General features: G+C 44.9%; 1 protein-coding gene across 1 annotated transcript in view; it reads right to left on the bottom strand.

Moving 5' to 3' along the window:
• Positions 1-6,618: 6,618 nt before the first annotated feature.
• Positions 6,619-14,891, bottom strand: part of Gclc (glutamate-cysteine ligase catalytic subunit) — a 44,398-nt gene continuing 36,125 nt past the window's right edge. The window contains exons 11-16 of the mRNA XM_059268259.1: positions 14,371-14,463; positions 13,986-14,090; positions 9,345-9,426; positions 9,160-9,263; positions 8,971-9,091; positions 6,619-7,948 (exon numbers count right to left, since the gene is read on the bottom strand). Coding sequence (XP_059124242.1) covers positions 7,743-7,948; positions 8,971-9,091; positions 9,160-9,263; positions 9,345-9,426; positions 13,986-14,090; positions 14,371-14,463 — 711 coding nt within the window. The 3' untranslated portion in view covers positions 6,619-7,742. The remainder of the gene's footprint in view (positions 7,949-8,970; positions 9,092-9,159; positions 9,264-9,344; positions 9,427-13,985; positions 14,091-14,370; positions 14,464-14,891) is intronic.

The raw sequence follows: 14,891 nt of genomic DNA, 5'->3' as shown, positions 1-14,891 counted from the left end.
TGAGCCCACGACTTACCAGCTATGTTAGACTGAAAGGTCATTTATATCTAACTATAAGAACAGAATTAAAGTACATCTCAATACGGAGTTTCCCAGTCCCAGGGGATCCAAGTGCCCTCTTCTGGCTTCTGGGGTCACCAGGCATGAATGTGATGTACAGGCAAACATGCAAACAAAATTTCCATACGCATAAAAATAAAAACTCAATATGGAGTTTCACTTTACAACAAGCTGTTCAGAATAGGTCAATGAATTGGGGAGTATTTGTAAACTAAAACAGACAAGACCAAAACTCGGAAGGAGACTGCATAAAAAGGTACCAACTGAATAGATGGCAGCCCCTAGCTTCAAAAGGAGTAAGGTTTTCATGAGAAAGCATGTTGGCTCTGGAGTAAATCCGAGAGAGTAGTGAGATCTTATACATTTTGAAAAGCAGAAGATCGAGGTTTAGAGGGAGCAAATGACAACCCTAGTATCAGACATCCTGGGAGGACTCAGACCAAGGGCCAGCTTTGGGAGTCTTGGCTAGTCACTCAGACGGGATTGTGTTGTGGACTCGGAGCCCATGAGGACACCCGGAGTTGCTGGAGCTGCTGTGGTAAGGGGGAACTGTGTTCTGAGAAAGCACAGGCCATCTGTGGCAGTCTAGGACTTGAGGACATAGTGTCCCATCTTGGACATTTTACTATTCAAGCAGACAGGTTGTTTTGTTTTGAATTCCAAGCTATTAGGCACCAGGCTTTTCTGCCACCTACACCCAACTGCTCTAACCACACCCAGCACCTCCACCTCCTGAGAAGTCTGAGAGCATTGGAAACACCTAATTCTATTTTATCACAAAGCAAATCCAAACCCAAACCCAAAAGGACTCTAGGAAACTCACTAGGCCCCTGTTTGAGAGCTGACTAAAAAGAGAATCTCAGCTTTAGCTTTCAACATGGCCGTTGTTTTTTTTTTCTTGTTCTAATTTCTCGTTGCATCATTGGAAATGTCTCCCATTTCAAAGGAAGCTCTTAAGAAGATACATTAGGCTGGTTAGAGTCCTGTGGGGTGGGGGGCATCTATAACAGAGGTGTATCCTCTGAGAGGGTAACAATGGGGTAAGGCTCCACAGAAGAAAGCTATGTTTTGTTTTTATTTCCCACCCGTGCGACTCTTAGAAACAAAGAGGTTAGATTTGTTATTTATCTACTCACCAAACTAGTATAAGGAAATATTAGGGTTTTGTTAGGAACATAGTCGAAACCATTTTTGTGTAAATTAAAAACACCATTTTGTGTGACTTGGCACAATGTGATGTCTGAGCATGTCACCAGGCAGTTCTGATAAGTCCTAGGCAGGCCAGGCACAGCTCAGATAGAGCCCAGCCCAGGACTTGCCTTGATATGCTAACGAGCTAACTCGAGGGTGGTGGTGATGTGCTAGGGAACCAGCAGCCCCAAGCTGTGAGCCTGGAGAGCTCAAAGCTACCGCATGATGAAATAACACAAAACCTGGAACTTTGGAAAGGGTCTCCAGGATTGCACTGTCACGCTTCTGGGACACAGCTTCTCCAGCCTCTGTGTTGATACCCGTCTGCAAGAGAGCCTGAGACACTGTGTGTGGCCCTGGCTTTAGTGACCCTTGAACTTCCAGCAGTGTCACTGGGTCCACACAAGCCCACCTGTCAGCGGCCTTGAGGAGCTCCTGGGACATCCACCAGGCCATCCTCCCAGCCTGTCACAGCTGGACTTCAAGATGAACATGGGTGGAGCCTGTGTGTCCCCATGGGGTGGGCCAGAATGCCAACACCCTGTACTTTTCAGCACACGGACTCATCACCCAGATTAGGGTAGAAACCCAGCCTAGCATTGCAGTTGATGGCTGGGTTCCAGTCAGTGTTCACTGTGGAGTAACTCCTAGGAATCCTTTATGTACTGAATTACGAGCGGAGCCCACACAGGGCACGTCGTATCTGGCCTCTCTCCCTTGGGACAGCCTCTGCTACAACAGTGTAGTGCACTCCCCACTACACTGTTCTTCCTCAGTGCCTCTTCCATACTTTGCCACAATTCCTTCCCATGATGTTTAGAGTGAAAAGGGATTCAGACTGTTTTGGCTTCTCCTTATCAGGCAGTTCAAGGATGCCCCTTTCCCAGCTGAGGCTGGATCAAGGTCTCACTCCCAGAACTGGTTTCCTTACTTCCTTCCTGTTGCAGACTGAGTGTATCTCCCCTCAAATGCCTACCTCCTAATGGGATTTACAGGTGGGACCTTAAGGAAGTTGGTTCAGATGGTGGTGGCAGCTTACGTGAATGGGATCAATGCCCTTAGCAGAGGAGACCCACACCATCCATCAGAATGGTACTAAGTTAATCTGCAAGTCAGGAAGAGCCCTCACCAGGAAGGAGCCCTGCCTGCCAATGCGTGAGCCTGGACTTCCAGTCTCCAAAACTGAGAAACGATGTCAAGCCACAGAGTCTGCGATGTTGGTCTGGCGTCTGCACCAAGACACCTTTCAGCTTCTCTATCATTTGGTGTGAACTCCAAAAGTGTTCATGGAGAAGGTGGAATGCTTACACAATGGGCATAGTGGAATGGGAGAGCAGATGGGAGACCTCAGGCACTTGTCTTCGGGGAAAGATGGTGACCTGAACTAACCTCGAGGGGAGCTCATGATGAGGACCTCTGAGAGCCCGGGGACCAGGCAGCTTCCTGGAAGCTGAGAAGGCCCCTAAGCTAAACTTTGAAAGACTCAGCCATCAGAGGCTCACCACCATCTTCCTTGCCCATTAACCCTGAGGGAATACTTCACCTGTCCTCTGCAGGTTCCTAATACACTTCCTAGCACCCCAAGACTTGGGCCTGACCTTGCCAAACCCCAGACGCCTGTGACGGCCAATTCTTCAATTAGGCATTGGTTTAAGAGGGCCTGGCATGCTCCATCTCTTGAGACGAAAGAGGCATCTTAGAAAAAAGGAGGATCTGCTCACCACCACAAGGGATATGCCCCTGTGACCAGCAGGTAAAAAAGGCCATGTCTAAATAAGAGAACAGAGTCCAGGCTTGACCATGGTTTAGGGTTTTTTTAATGTTAATTTTTATTTGAAAATTATGTACAGAATATGTCTTAATCATAATATCACCCTTCCCTCCAGCTCTCCCCAGAACCCCTCATCACATCTCCCTCCCAACTTCATAATTTTATAATTATGTATTTATTTTTAACTCAATTAATGCTGTCCGTATGTGCATGGCTGTGGGGTCATCCACCAGGGCATGGGGAACCTACCAGTGGCCACACTCCCCACAAAAGTAACTAGTCATCCCCCAGCAGCCATCAACTACACATAGTCCCTCTGCTAGTGGTGGGGCCCAGACTTCCTCTTCCCGGAATTTTTAAGTGTCTTGACTCGTGCAGGTAATTAACAGCTGCTGTGAGTTTATGGGTGCAACAGCCTGTTATGTCCAGAGGACAGCACTTCTACCCATCCTCCAGCTTTTCTATTCCTTCTGGCCCTCTTCTGTGAACTCCTGAGCCTTAGGCAGGCATGTCGATGTAGCTGTCCCATCTGCAGCTGCACTCAGTGGCTTATTCCCAGCACTCTGAACAGCGATGCACCTCTGCACTAACCACGGCCCACTGCGGGCACAAATCTACAGGTATAATGAATGTAGAAGGCACTCTGATGTGATAATTTAGAATAACAGCAATAGGTTCTCCCCCGGGCTCGTTAACTTCTCTAGCCATGGGTTTTGAGCATGTTGACAGCACAGGCATTGATTTCCTCCTGTGGAGCAGACCTCCAATCCAAGCAGGTCTCCCCACTATTGCTCCAGGGGGCCCATCTTGCCTGGCAGGTGGGGTTCGTAGCAGGCGGAGTCTAGTCTACCACTGGACAAGATGATTAGTATCTTTTCTCCTCTAGCATCCTACACAGCCCCTTCTGGCACTAAAAGCAAGCAAGCAGGGAGAGAACTTCCTGGTCAGTTGGAGTTCTCTGTGTCCTGCAATTAAGGCATGTGGATCTTCAACAACAGGGTCTTACCACCTTTCTGGGTAACCAAGAGCAATGGCAATTATCTGCATCGTTTTGGGTACCACTGGGCCTCTCTAACCATACAGAGAACCCATGCCTGGCACTGAGATTTTCACTTAATAACTTGTCTTCTCAGCATTGTTCACTAGTGTGGGGTACTTCCATCCAAACTCCTTTATTTTTAATTAGCTTACAAACCAGTGGGGGTTCAGAAGTCTTCATGTATTTTTACCAAAGACAAAGCATCATTCATTCTTGTGTTTATAATTTGGCTCACAACCCTGAACTGTTTAAATGGTACAGCTCATAAGCTGGGGGTCATACTTGCTGTCAGGAGTGGAGAGGAAGAGCATATATGACAGACTGAAGTTTGCCTGGTTTAAAATTTAGCAAGAGAACAGTCTAGCATATCCTGAAGTCGTGTTAATGCTTTAAGTTGATGTATCTGTGACTTGCGTGTGAAGTGGTAATAAATCTTGTTATTCATGCGATCAGCACAGACCAGCATTACATAGGAGCTTGTTAGCAATGTAGAAATGTGGACTCCACTCCAGGTGATGTAGATCACAGTGCTAAGTGCTGCCAAGGAAGTCACAGCCCTAAGTGTATGTATTGCCCAGAGGAAGGCGAGCAAGGGAAAGCCCTTCAGGGCACACACTCCTTCGCTAACACATGTACCTTCCATATGTTTTTCCCTTTACTTGTAGCTGAAATTCTGATGGAAACCCAGCACATCACATCTATAGGTGTTCTTCTCTCCCACTTCAGCCTTTCAAACCTGTGAAGCATGATCTCGAACTAAGCATTCCCATTTTCCTTCTTAAATTATCACCTTAAATTGAGCATGCTTGGGAATGTCCCCAAAGTACTTTGCAGAATGAAGTCCCTGAACAAAATAAAATCCCATTTTGTGCATAATTGCCTGATGATTTGGAAATAACCCTCCTGTTATAATGTCTCTCCTTTATGTCTGCACTGCATCGTCTTAGTTTTGTATTCAAGGTACAGACCAATAAAAACCTATTACCTGAGCTTAGTCTATGTGGGGGATGCAATGTGGATTCAGACAGGCTAAAAATAGCTCTGCAGGGCTTGTTAATTCCTCAGTCTAAGTGTCTCCAGTGTAGACTACATTTTCCAGGTCATCACTGGCCCAGCAGCATGAGGGTGGCTGAGAGTGAAAGGAAAATTCTCTTCCTGAGGCAAAGCAGTGTATAAGTCACAGTTCAAGGTCTATGTCACTCTGCAGATGGGTGTAAGGTAGGTGTGGGTGAAAGCTGAGGGAGATCCACCTGTGCTGTGGGATGTTCTGTATGCTGTGAATGTGTTGCTCTGACTGGTTGATAAATAAAAAGCTGATTGGCCAGTAGCCAGGCAGGAAGCATAGGCGGGACAAACAGACAAGGAGACTGCTGGGGAGAGGAAGGCCGAGTCAGGACACCAGCCTGCTGTCCAGGGAGCAGCATGTAATGGCACACAGGTAAAGCCACGGAACAGGTGGTGACATATCGATTAACAGAAATGGGCTGAGTTTAACTGCAAGAGCTAGTCAGTAGTTAGTCTGAGCCAATGGCCAAGCAGTTAAAATTAATATAAGCCTGTGTGTTTATTTGGGTCTGAGCTGCTGTGGGCCTGGGTGGGACCGGAGAAAACTCCAACTACACACCTATCTTTATTATTGGTTCTCTTAAAGGATTGGAGAGCTGCAATGATGAAATGACACCTCACAATCAGGCCTAATTAAAAAATCTTCCCAACGCCAGGCAGTGGTGGTGCACACTTTTAATCCCAGCACTTGGGAGGCAGAGGCAGGCGGATCTCTGTGATTTCGAGGCCAGAGAAACCCTGTCTCGAAAAACAAAAAAACAAAAACAAAAAAAAAAATCTTCCCAACAAGCTGGGGTGGCACACACCTTTAATCCCAGCACTCAGGAGGCAGAAACAGGTGGATCTCTGTGAGTTCGAGGCCAGCCTAGTCTACAGAGTGAGTTCTAGGACAGCCAAAGCTACACAGAAAAACCTTGTCTCGAAAAACAAAAAACAACAAAAATCTCCCCAGTCAAAACTAGGCATATTGGCACATGCTTTGAACAGAACTAAGGAGGTAGAGGCAGGTGGGTATCTGTGAGTTCAAGGCCAGCCTGATCCACAAAGTAGGTATAAACCAGTAGCCAGGCAACATAGTTAAAAACAAAATCCAAAACAACAAAAAAATGGTCCCAAACCCAAACTTAAAAACCCTTAAAACCACTCATACATGCACAAGCTTTTGAATATGAATTCCATTTTTTTTTTTTTTTTTTTTTTTTGTATGAGTGCTGTCTGCATGTATACCTGCACACCAGAGGAGGGCATCAGATCCCATTATAGATGGCTGTGAGCCACCATGTGGTTGCTGGAAATTGAACTCAGGACCTCTGGAAGAGTAGCCAGTGCTCTTAACTGCTGAGACATCTCTCCAGACCATGAATTCCATTCTTATATTTTCTTATACCACAAACATTTTATCCTTTTTACAACCTGATTTATATAACAAAACTGTAGAGGGAAAAAGGACTTTAACTTACCAAAATAGATGAAATATAGTCAGTCCTAGTCCTTAAAAGTTTTAAGCTGAAGCAGCTTTATTGTAATCTTTCAAAATTAGCATTACAGTAAATATTTATATTCATAAAGCTTGGCTTAATCTACAGTACAGTTATTTCAGAAGTAGTTAAGTTTAGTTAACAATGAAGAAGATAACATAAAGCTAAAGCAATCTATGAAACAAATTATTTACAATTAAACATTTAGGGTCCTGATTCACAAAAATTAGTGCATTTCATGATTGATGTGTGAGTTTTAGAGAGAAAGCAGGCTGAATGCAGAATACTCCCCAGGGAAAATCTGGAATGAATGGCTGTTAGAAGACAGCCTGCCGATGTGCTGACAGCGAACTAGAGAAAGAAACAACGCCTTGGCAGCTGCACTGATGTGACCGCTCACGAGCACAGCGGTCACACAACTGGAGGAAATGGAAGAGCAGACTTCTTTGACAGAGTTCTTGGTGCGTGTAGAAGGAAATGATTTCCCTTTTCAGATGAAACAAAATCACCCCCAATATTCTCTATGCATGAACCATGAGTCTGTATATTTAGACAAATCCCAAAGGAGTTTCTTTTCTAAGAGCCAGCAGAGTTCAGTTCAGTGGTGAGAGCATGAGACTGCTCTGGAAAAGAAACATCACGGGGAAGGTGTCTGTCACCTCGGGCGTCAGTGCAGTCCAATGATTTTATGTACACAGCAAAGGAGGCAGCTCAAAAAACAGTTACGAGAAAGCATTTTTTTCAGTAAATTTCAGTGAATCAGGTCCCAGGTAGTATTAAAGGAAGATTTACAGTAAACATTGAAAACTCTGGAATGCAGATATTATTGTACAATGACATTTACAAAACTGCCTAGACATTAGTTGCTCCAGAGTAAGAATTCAAAAATGTACAAGCCAGTTCACTATGACTTTAGATACAATGTTATTAAAATACGTTGTTAATCATAAAAATACTTTAGTATATACATGTACAAACTCAGGTTTGCCTACTGAAGGAAGCTTCTGGTCACTTGCTGGCCACTGGCACAGGAACGCTGCAGACCACATAGGTGTCACAGCATCCGCGTGGGCCAGGAGTCAGTGCTGTGTCTGTCACCAACTGAACAGCGACGCACCTTTCTGCTGGATGTCTAGTTTCAAGAGTCGCTTTTATCTCCACTATACTTTGCTTTTCTAAATCCTGATCCAAGTAACTCTGGACATTCGCATAATTCATTTGCAATTTGGTTACACTTCAAAACGAGGCTATAATTTATCTCATCAGTTATTATACTGTCTTGCTTGTAGTCAGGGTGGTTTGCAATAAACTCTCTCATCCATCTGGCAACTGTCATTAGTTCTCCTGAAAAAAAAAAAAAATTAGGTGCTTTAAGAAGTGGGTATTTAATGACTAGCAAACACATGACCTGGGAGTGCCCACACAGTAAGAGCTGAGAGGATAGCTTTCATCATATACATACCCAGTTAGATGCCACCCATAGACTGACACTACCAGTTCTTAAGGGATGGAGGGTCAGTATTGTTTGTAAGAGCTATGTTGTCCTCCTTCTTGGCCAGAGGGCTACGTCTATAGATGATGCTGTTATGTGACTACTTCAGTGGACTATAGGGACCCTACAGTGATGAGCACACAGAATAAAAAGGGAAGCTGTAGATACGACATTCTGGAGGTGATGTGCTCTTACAGATGACCTTTGCCAAGATGCTCTTAGCATTCACACTGAGGTTTGCATGAGCTGCTCCCCCTGTAAGTACTGGCAAGGCCAATGAGGCATTGTAAATGAGCTAGCTCTGAAAACCGACGAAGAAAGGTCCTCAGGAGGGCCTCTGTACAGGAGCTGAGGGCTGCACACGTGTGGCGGTGTGGGCTTTTGGAGCTGTGGTGATTTAGCCTGACAAAAGTTCACCATGACATGCAGTACATATAGGTGACACCAGAGTGACACTACAGTCACCATACCTCATCGAAATGCCACATTTAAAAATGCATCATATTTCATAAGCCAGTAAGGGAGAAAAAGCTTTCTTAATTTAAAACTGATCCTGCCGGGCGGTGGTGGCGCCCGCCTTTAATCCCAGCACTCGGGAGGCAGAGCCAGGCGGATCTCTGTGAGTTCGAGGCCAGCCTGGGCTACCAAGTGAGTTCCAGGAAAGGTGCAAAGCTACACAGAGAAACCCTGTCTCGAAAAACAAACAAACAAACAAAACTGATCCCAAGATTTTACGGTGTATGGCAACTGTACAATTAGCAAAATGTGGAAAACAATGAGCATGGCTAGAGTGAGATATACTGTCAAGCACGTCACAGAACCAAATATTGTAAGGAGTCAGACAAAGAAAAGGGAAAAAAAAAATCTACTATACCAGATGCTCTCTTCTTAATTAGCTTTAGGTAGTTCAGAATACTGCATCTGGTGTCCACATCTACTTCCATGTTTTCAAGATAGGAGTTCAGAATGGGGATGAGCCCAGGAAACACCCCTTCCTACAAGAAGAACACATTATAAACTCTGCCGGCCAGTGCTCCTTGCGCAAGCCCCGCTCAGGCCGTACCTTCCCGTTGATGATGGTGTCTATGCTCATGAGAGCGTACTCCTCTGCTGCTGGCTCAGAGCTGTTCTGGGCCTTGCTACATCCATCCACCACAGCATTGCCACCTGCCAACCAAGGGGAGCACAGAGGAGCTTCAGCAGCTTGTTCAGCATAAACTGACCCTAATAAACCCGAACATATGATACCTTTGCAAATGTCTTTCCTGAAATAAAACATCCCCTGCAAGACAGCATCTCGCTTCTGTGCCATTTTCATGTTTTCATCAACCTAACGGAGAAAAAGAATCAGGACGAAGTCAGAACATCTTGGGTCAAACACACCAATGCCTTCATCACTCCCCTTAGAATTCTGTTCCCTTCAATCCTTCACATTGGAGAAACAGACTATGTACTCATCACACACTAGTTTGTGTAAAATAATGGGAAATTAAGAGAAGCTCATTTCACAAAACCAAGTCGAGTTGAAAATGTTCCTTCCTAAGGCTTCGCAAGGTCTTGAGACGTGGAAGGGCTTAAGATCCTGGTCTCAAGTCAGTGTTCTCCTCAGCCTTGCCTCACTCAAATGAGCAACGGGGCAGCAGGCCTTGGGTTTGCAGTACTGGATGGCTCACCAAGGGCAGATCACCAATGCATTTGCCTTCCTGGTAACTCAAGCATGCATTCTCAATCTCTCTAATACTTTAACCTTTTAAAGTATTTTAATAGCTGCATTTTCTGCAATGTTTATTTTTTTTTCCCACTTTTTGTGTACGGGGGTTTTGTCTGCATGTATGTCTGACCACCATGTACGTGCAGTGCTTTTGGAGGGTAGAAGAGGGTATCAGATCTCACAGGTGCTGGGACTTGAACCTGAGTCCTCTACAACTGAATGATCTCTCCAGTTCTCTACTGTGTTACCTATGTGCAGCCTCAATATATAACACAGACTGAGGGTCAGGGTGGAGGCCAGAGCTGATGCTGGGGTGTCTTTCTCAATCACAGCCTCTCTCTGCACTTGGAACTCTCAGGTTCTTCTAGACTGGCTGACCACTGAGCCTGGGATCCACTCGTCTCCACACACAGAACTGGGGTTACAGTAGTACGTTGCTACACCCTGTTTGTAAGTAGATGGTGAGGATCTGTGCTTTGCCCAGCGAGCCATCTCCCCAGCCTGGTTACAAAGTCTTTTGTGATATTTAGCCTCCTTCCACATTCATTATGGAAAGAGAGCTATGGTTATTCCTTTGACGCTTAAAATGATAAGGCAGGACCTTCTGGATATCTTGACACATCTAGGAACACACTCAAGTAATAGGCTAAGATTGTGGGCATCTCTAAGGTTTTCGGGTCTCATAATATTTGGCTTTTATTAGTTTTGCTCCACCAACATTCACACCATCAATTTTCCTACCTGTCAGTCATTCAAGTTTTAGCTTACTTCAAGATCTACTAGGAAAGACACTTTAAACTTCCAATAGTCAATGTTTTTTGAGTATTATTTTGTTGAATTTTAGTGAGAATGCATTTCTGATAATGTCTATTTTTGAGAAGTAAAGATTTTTCTTTTTTGACTTTTATAAATCTTCAAGGCATGTGAAGAAAAGATGCTCTTTGACATGACATATGTGATCTAGCCTATACATCTAAACTTGTTAATACATCATTTAATTGCTTACGGTTCCTCAGCTTGTGATTACACATAAGGGGCTAAGTGGTTTGCCTGTCAGGAAGCTAGACAACCCTGTCCTCTATGTGGAAGGAAGCACAGCGGCCACGAGCAGCCTGCCCAGGTTAAAAAACTGGTAAACAGGATGAACAGCTTACGAACCGAGTTTCAGATCTTATGCACCTCCTGCGCACCACACTAAATGCCTCTATGAATGTCCTCCACTTCATGTACAGACAGCCAGGGCTGGCGCTCATCCTGGACAAGCAGTCAGCACTGCTGTCAACAGCCCATGCGACCCTGTCTACCTCACCCTTTATTTTGTGTGACACTTTGTCATTCCTGTTAACTTTTTAAAAGGTCAGTGTGTTTCTCTTATTTCCAGCATTTGTCCTTGTTTTGGGAATGTCTTACAAAAGCAAATCATACTGGAATGCTGCAATTTGACGTTACCTGTTCCCTCTCAAAAACACTTTCACATGTATTTATTTATCTTCGTGTGTGTCAGAAGACGGCTTGTGTGGGAGTCAAATGTCTTCACCTGCACAGCCGTCTCTCCCTCCAGTCCTTTTTTTTGCCGTCATTTATTCTTACTGCTTTCCCTTCTGTGAGTTATGTCTTCACACTCCCTTCCTAATGCTAAGAAGTTTTCTTTCTTCTTTTTCTTGCTCCAGCCAGTCATTTGGAAATAACTTTAGTTTTAAACAAATGCTCTTTTCATATTGTTTATTTTTTTACGTTTGACACAGGTTCTTGCTTATGGAGCCAAGGTGGCCTTGAACTTGTGATCCTCCTGCCTCAGCTTCCCAAGTGCTTGAGATCTTAGGTGCATTATCATATCCTGCCACTGAGGGTTAATAAATAGCTTTATATTTTTTTCTTATTCTTTGAGGTGGTAAGAATTACTCACATGTTAGGCAAAGGGCTCTGTTGGTGAGCTATACTCCTAGATGCTTTATTTTTAATTAAAATTGTTTAGTTAATTAGTGTATGTGAGGGGGTGGGAGCAAAACGTGTGCCCCATGATATACATGTGGTAGTCAGAGGAGAACTTGCAGGGGTCAGTTTTAGTTTTCCACCATGTGGATTCTAGGGATTTGAACTCAGGTCACTGGGCCCAGTGGCACGCACCTTTACTCACGGAACCATCTTGGAGTCCTGTTTCCTATTTTTAAAAGAGTCATTATTTTGGGGTTTGGGCTGCATGTGTTTATGTGTACCATGTGTATACAGTGCCCACAGAGGCCAGAAGAGGGTTCTGGATCCCTCTACCCCAAATTAGAATTACAGCTTGTTGTGACCATGTGGGTGCTGGGAACCAAACCTTGGCCCTCTGCAAGAGCAGTCAGTGCTAGTAACTGCTCAGTCCTCTTCCCAGGCCATTTTCTTTGTTTTTAAAAAGCAGTTTTGAAAGTCTTATTCTCTCCATGTCCAGCATCAGAACACACTGAGTGTCTGTGTCACTTGAAAATCCACACAATGTCCCTGATCCCCAGTGCGACAGAATTAGGATCTGGGAGCCTTTGCCCTTCTGAATGGGAATAGGGCCTTTATTCAAGACCTCAGACTGCAATGGAGTGTAGCTGAGTTGTAGAGTACCTGCTTCCCATGCCTGAAGTCTTAGGTTTCTCTCTACCACTGAAGAAAACCAACACTGAATGGGGAAACACCATAAACAAAGGGGAGGTCTCCCCAAAGCTAGCAAGGCCCCTCTGTCATCTGTGGACACAGGAAAAACTTATCATCTAAAAATGAGAAAGTGGCCCTTGCCACACAGCATCTGCTAGTTGGTTTTTAGGTCAAGTTGATACAAAGTCGGGTCATCTTGGAAGAGGTGACCTCAGCTGACCAGCTGCCTCTGTTAAACTGGTCTGCAGGCAAGACTGGGGGGCATTTTCTTGATGCTGATCGATATAGGAGAAGGGACAATCAACCCCACCACAGTGGTGCCACCCTGGACAGGTGATCCTGGGTTAGATAAGAAAGCAGGCTGCTAAGCAAGTAACTCTTGAACACCCACCCTGACTTCCCTCGTGATCAATTAGGACCTAGATCCTAAGACAAAACAAACCTGTTCTAAGTTGCTTTGGTCATGGTGCTCATCACAGTCACATAAACAAAGGAGGACACACACACACACACACACACACACACACACACACACTAAGTTATGGAAAAGAGAGAAGAAACCACTTGGATGGGAAGCGACCTCGGACAGTGCTCTTCCCATCTCCCTGGCATTAAATTCAGTAAAGAAGTACTGCCACTTCCTTTTCTCGCCTGTAGACGGCCTGACCATCCCTCCTGTCCAGGACGGTTCTGCTGAGATATACAATTCCTAGGTTTGGGTGCTGGAGTTCACTGCTTCACTGAGGACTGTCCAAGTGAGGAAGCTGGAACCCTCTCTTCGGGATATGTTTTTTAGCCTTCTGTCAGCTTTGGGACATCCACTCATGCTCACAGAGGCCTGGATGAGCAGCCCACATGGCCTCTTCTTTGGGTGGATCTGACTTAACCTGCACACCCACCCACGGGCATAAGCTCTTAACTCCTCCCAGGTTAGCTATGACAAGGCAGCTCTGACTCTTCGGTGGCCTGACTCCTTAGCAGCAGAGTCCTCACTCCACTTAACAGTCTTTCCCATCCATTAGGATGTCGAGAAGATCCTGGCCCAACAACTCATGGCCTTGACCACCTTAAGGACTGCTGCTGATCATCAGCTTTGTGGCCTCTGAGCAAGGACATGCTCAAAAGCTCTGCTGGCCAACTTCCTCCAAGAAACCCCTTCTCTGGTCTTCCTGTGGTAGGATTTGTAACTCTTAATTTGGTAATCTAATGCCATCACATCCTCCACAAATATCCCAAGTTTGGTTGCATGGACACCTTTTCCTGAATTCTACAGGTAAGCCTCCAGTCATCCTAATTTTGACATTGTAGACCAAATGGACTGTTAGGGAGATAGCACTAGCTTGTGGGACCACCTCTAGCCATCATCTTTAAACAAAGCCTCTAGTGATCAATTTAGGCTTATGGGGAAAACCAGAGTCAAAGTAGAGACAGTTTATCCTAACGGGTAAGAAAACTCTATGTAAAGATAGGTTGGAATTGGCCAGTGAATACAGTAAGTAATTAAACACATCTGCACTGTCTGTGTTCATGGCTGTAATCACACCTGTCATTACCTTGGATAGTGGAATAAGGAAATCCAGTTTGTAGGAGAGGATCACTCTGGTGAGCAGAACCACAAACACCACATAGGCGGAGTTCTCAAAGTCTGTCAGCTGTACCTAGTGACGATGACCAGAAGGTTAGGGACCGGCTGCCTGCCCCAGCTCCCCTCCCTAGCCCTTTAGGCTGTATTATCCCGAGCGCCTTCATCTCCCATTTGAGGCTGAAGCCCTCTATCCAGGTCCACGCTCTGGTATCAGCTCCCAGTGGCTTTGGAGTGGCTATTTAGAGGCACATTTGGATTCCTACTGCTTTTGAATAAACTCAGAGCCCTCTGAGAAGAACATCAGGAGGGTGGGGTGGTCAAAGGGAGCTTCCGAGCCGAAGCATGTGTCTCACCTCCATGGGTCTGAACTCCACTCTCCATCCAATATCTGAGTTTGGAGGAGGGGGCTTAAATCTCATTGTCTGCCAGTTTGTGGATTGAATATTCTGTAACAACACAAAGGAATAGGATAAAACCAACTTTCTATGCATTTAGAACAGTTAGATGACATGTATTTAGTGAGGGACAAAGACTATGTACTGTCCATCCATACCTAATACTCCCCAATTTACAAATACATAAACATTACAACTTGAAGACTCTGTTGAGTGTGACCTGTTAGAACAAAGTGTAAGTGTTCCCTGAAGTCAGGACATGTCTTCAACACTTAGTTTGTGCAGCTTATGTTTTAGTATCATAGAACTGAGAAATAACTAGAAAGAGTCATCCAGTGTACTTTAAATTAGTTTTTAGTTTTTCTTGGTTCTCTATTGCACTAGGTAATGAAGACAGATTTCTCCTGTCACTGACCCTCACAGGCACAGAAACAATCCTGCCTCAGTTTGGGAAGTGAAATGCACTTGAACAGGAGATA

The sequence above is a fragment of the Peromyscus eremicus genome, chromosome 7 (genome assembly GCF_949786415.1).
Source record: "Peromyscus eremicus chromosome 7, PerEre_H2_v1, whole genome shotgun sequence".
NCBI classification, from domain to species: Eukaryota; Metazoa; Chordata; class Mammalia; order Rodentia; family Cricetidae; genus Peromyscus; species Peromyscus eremicus.
This window is presented reverse-complemented; position numbering and strand designations above follow the sequence as displayed.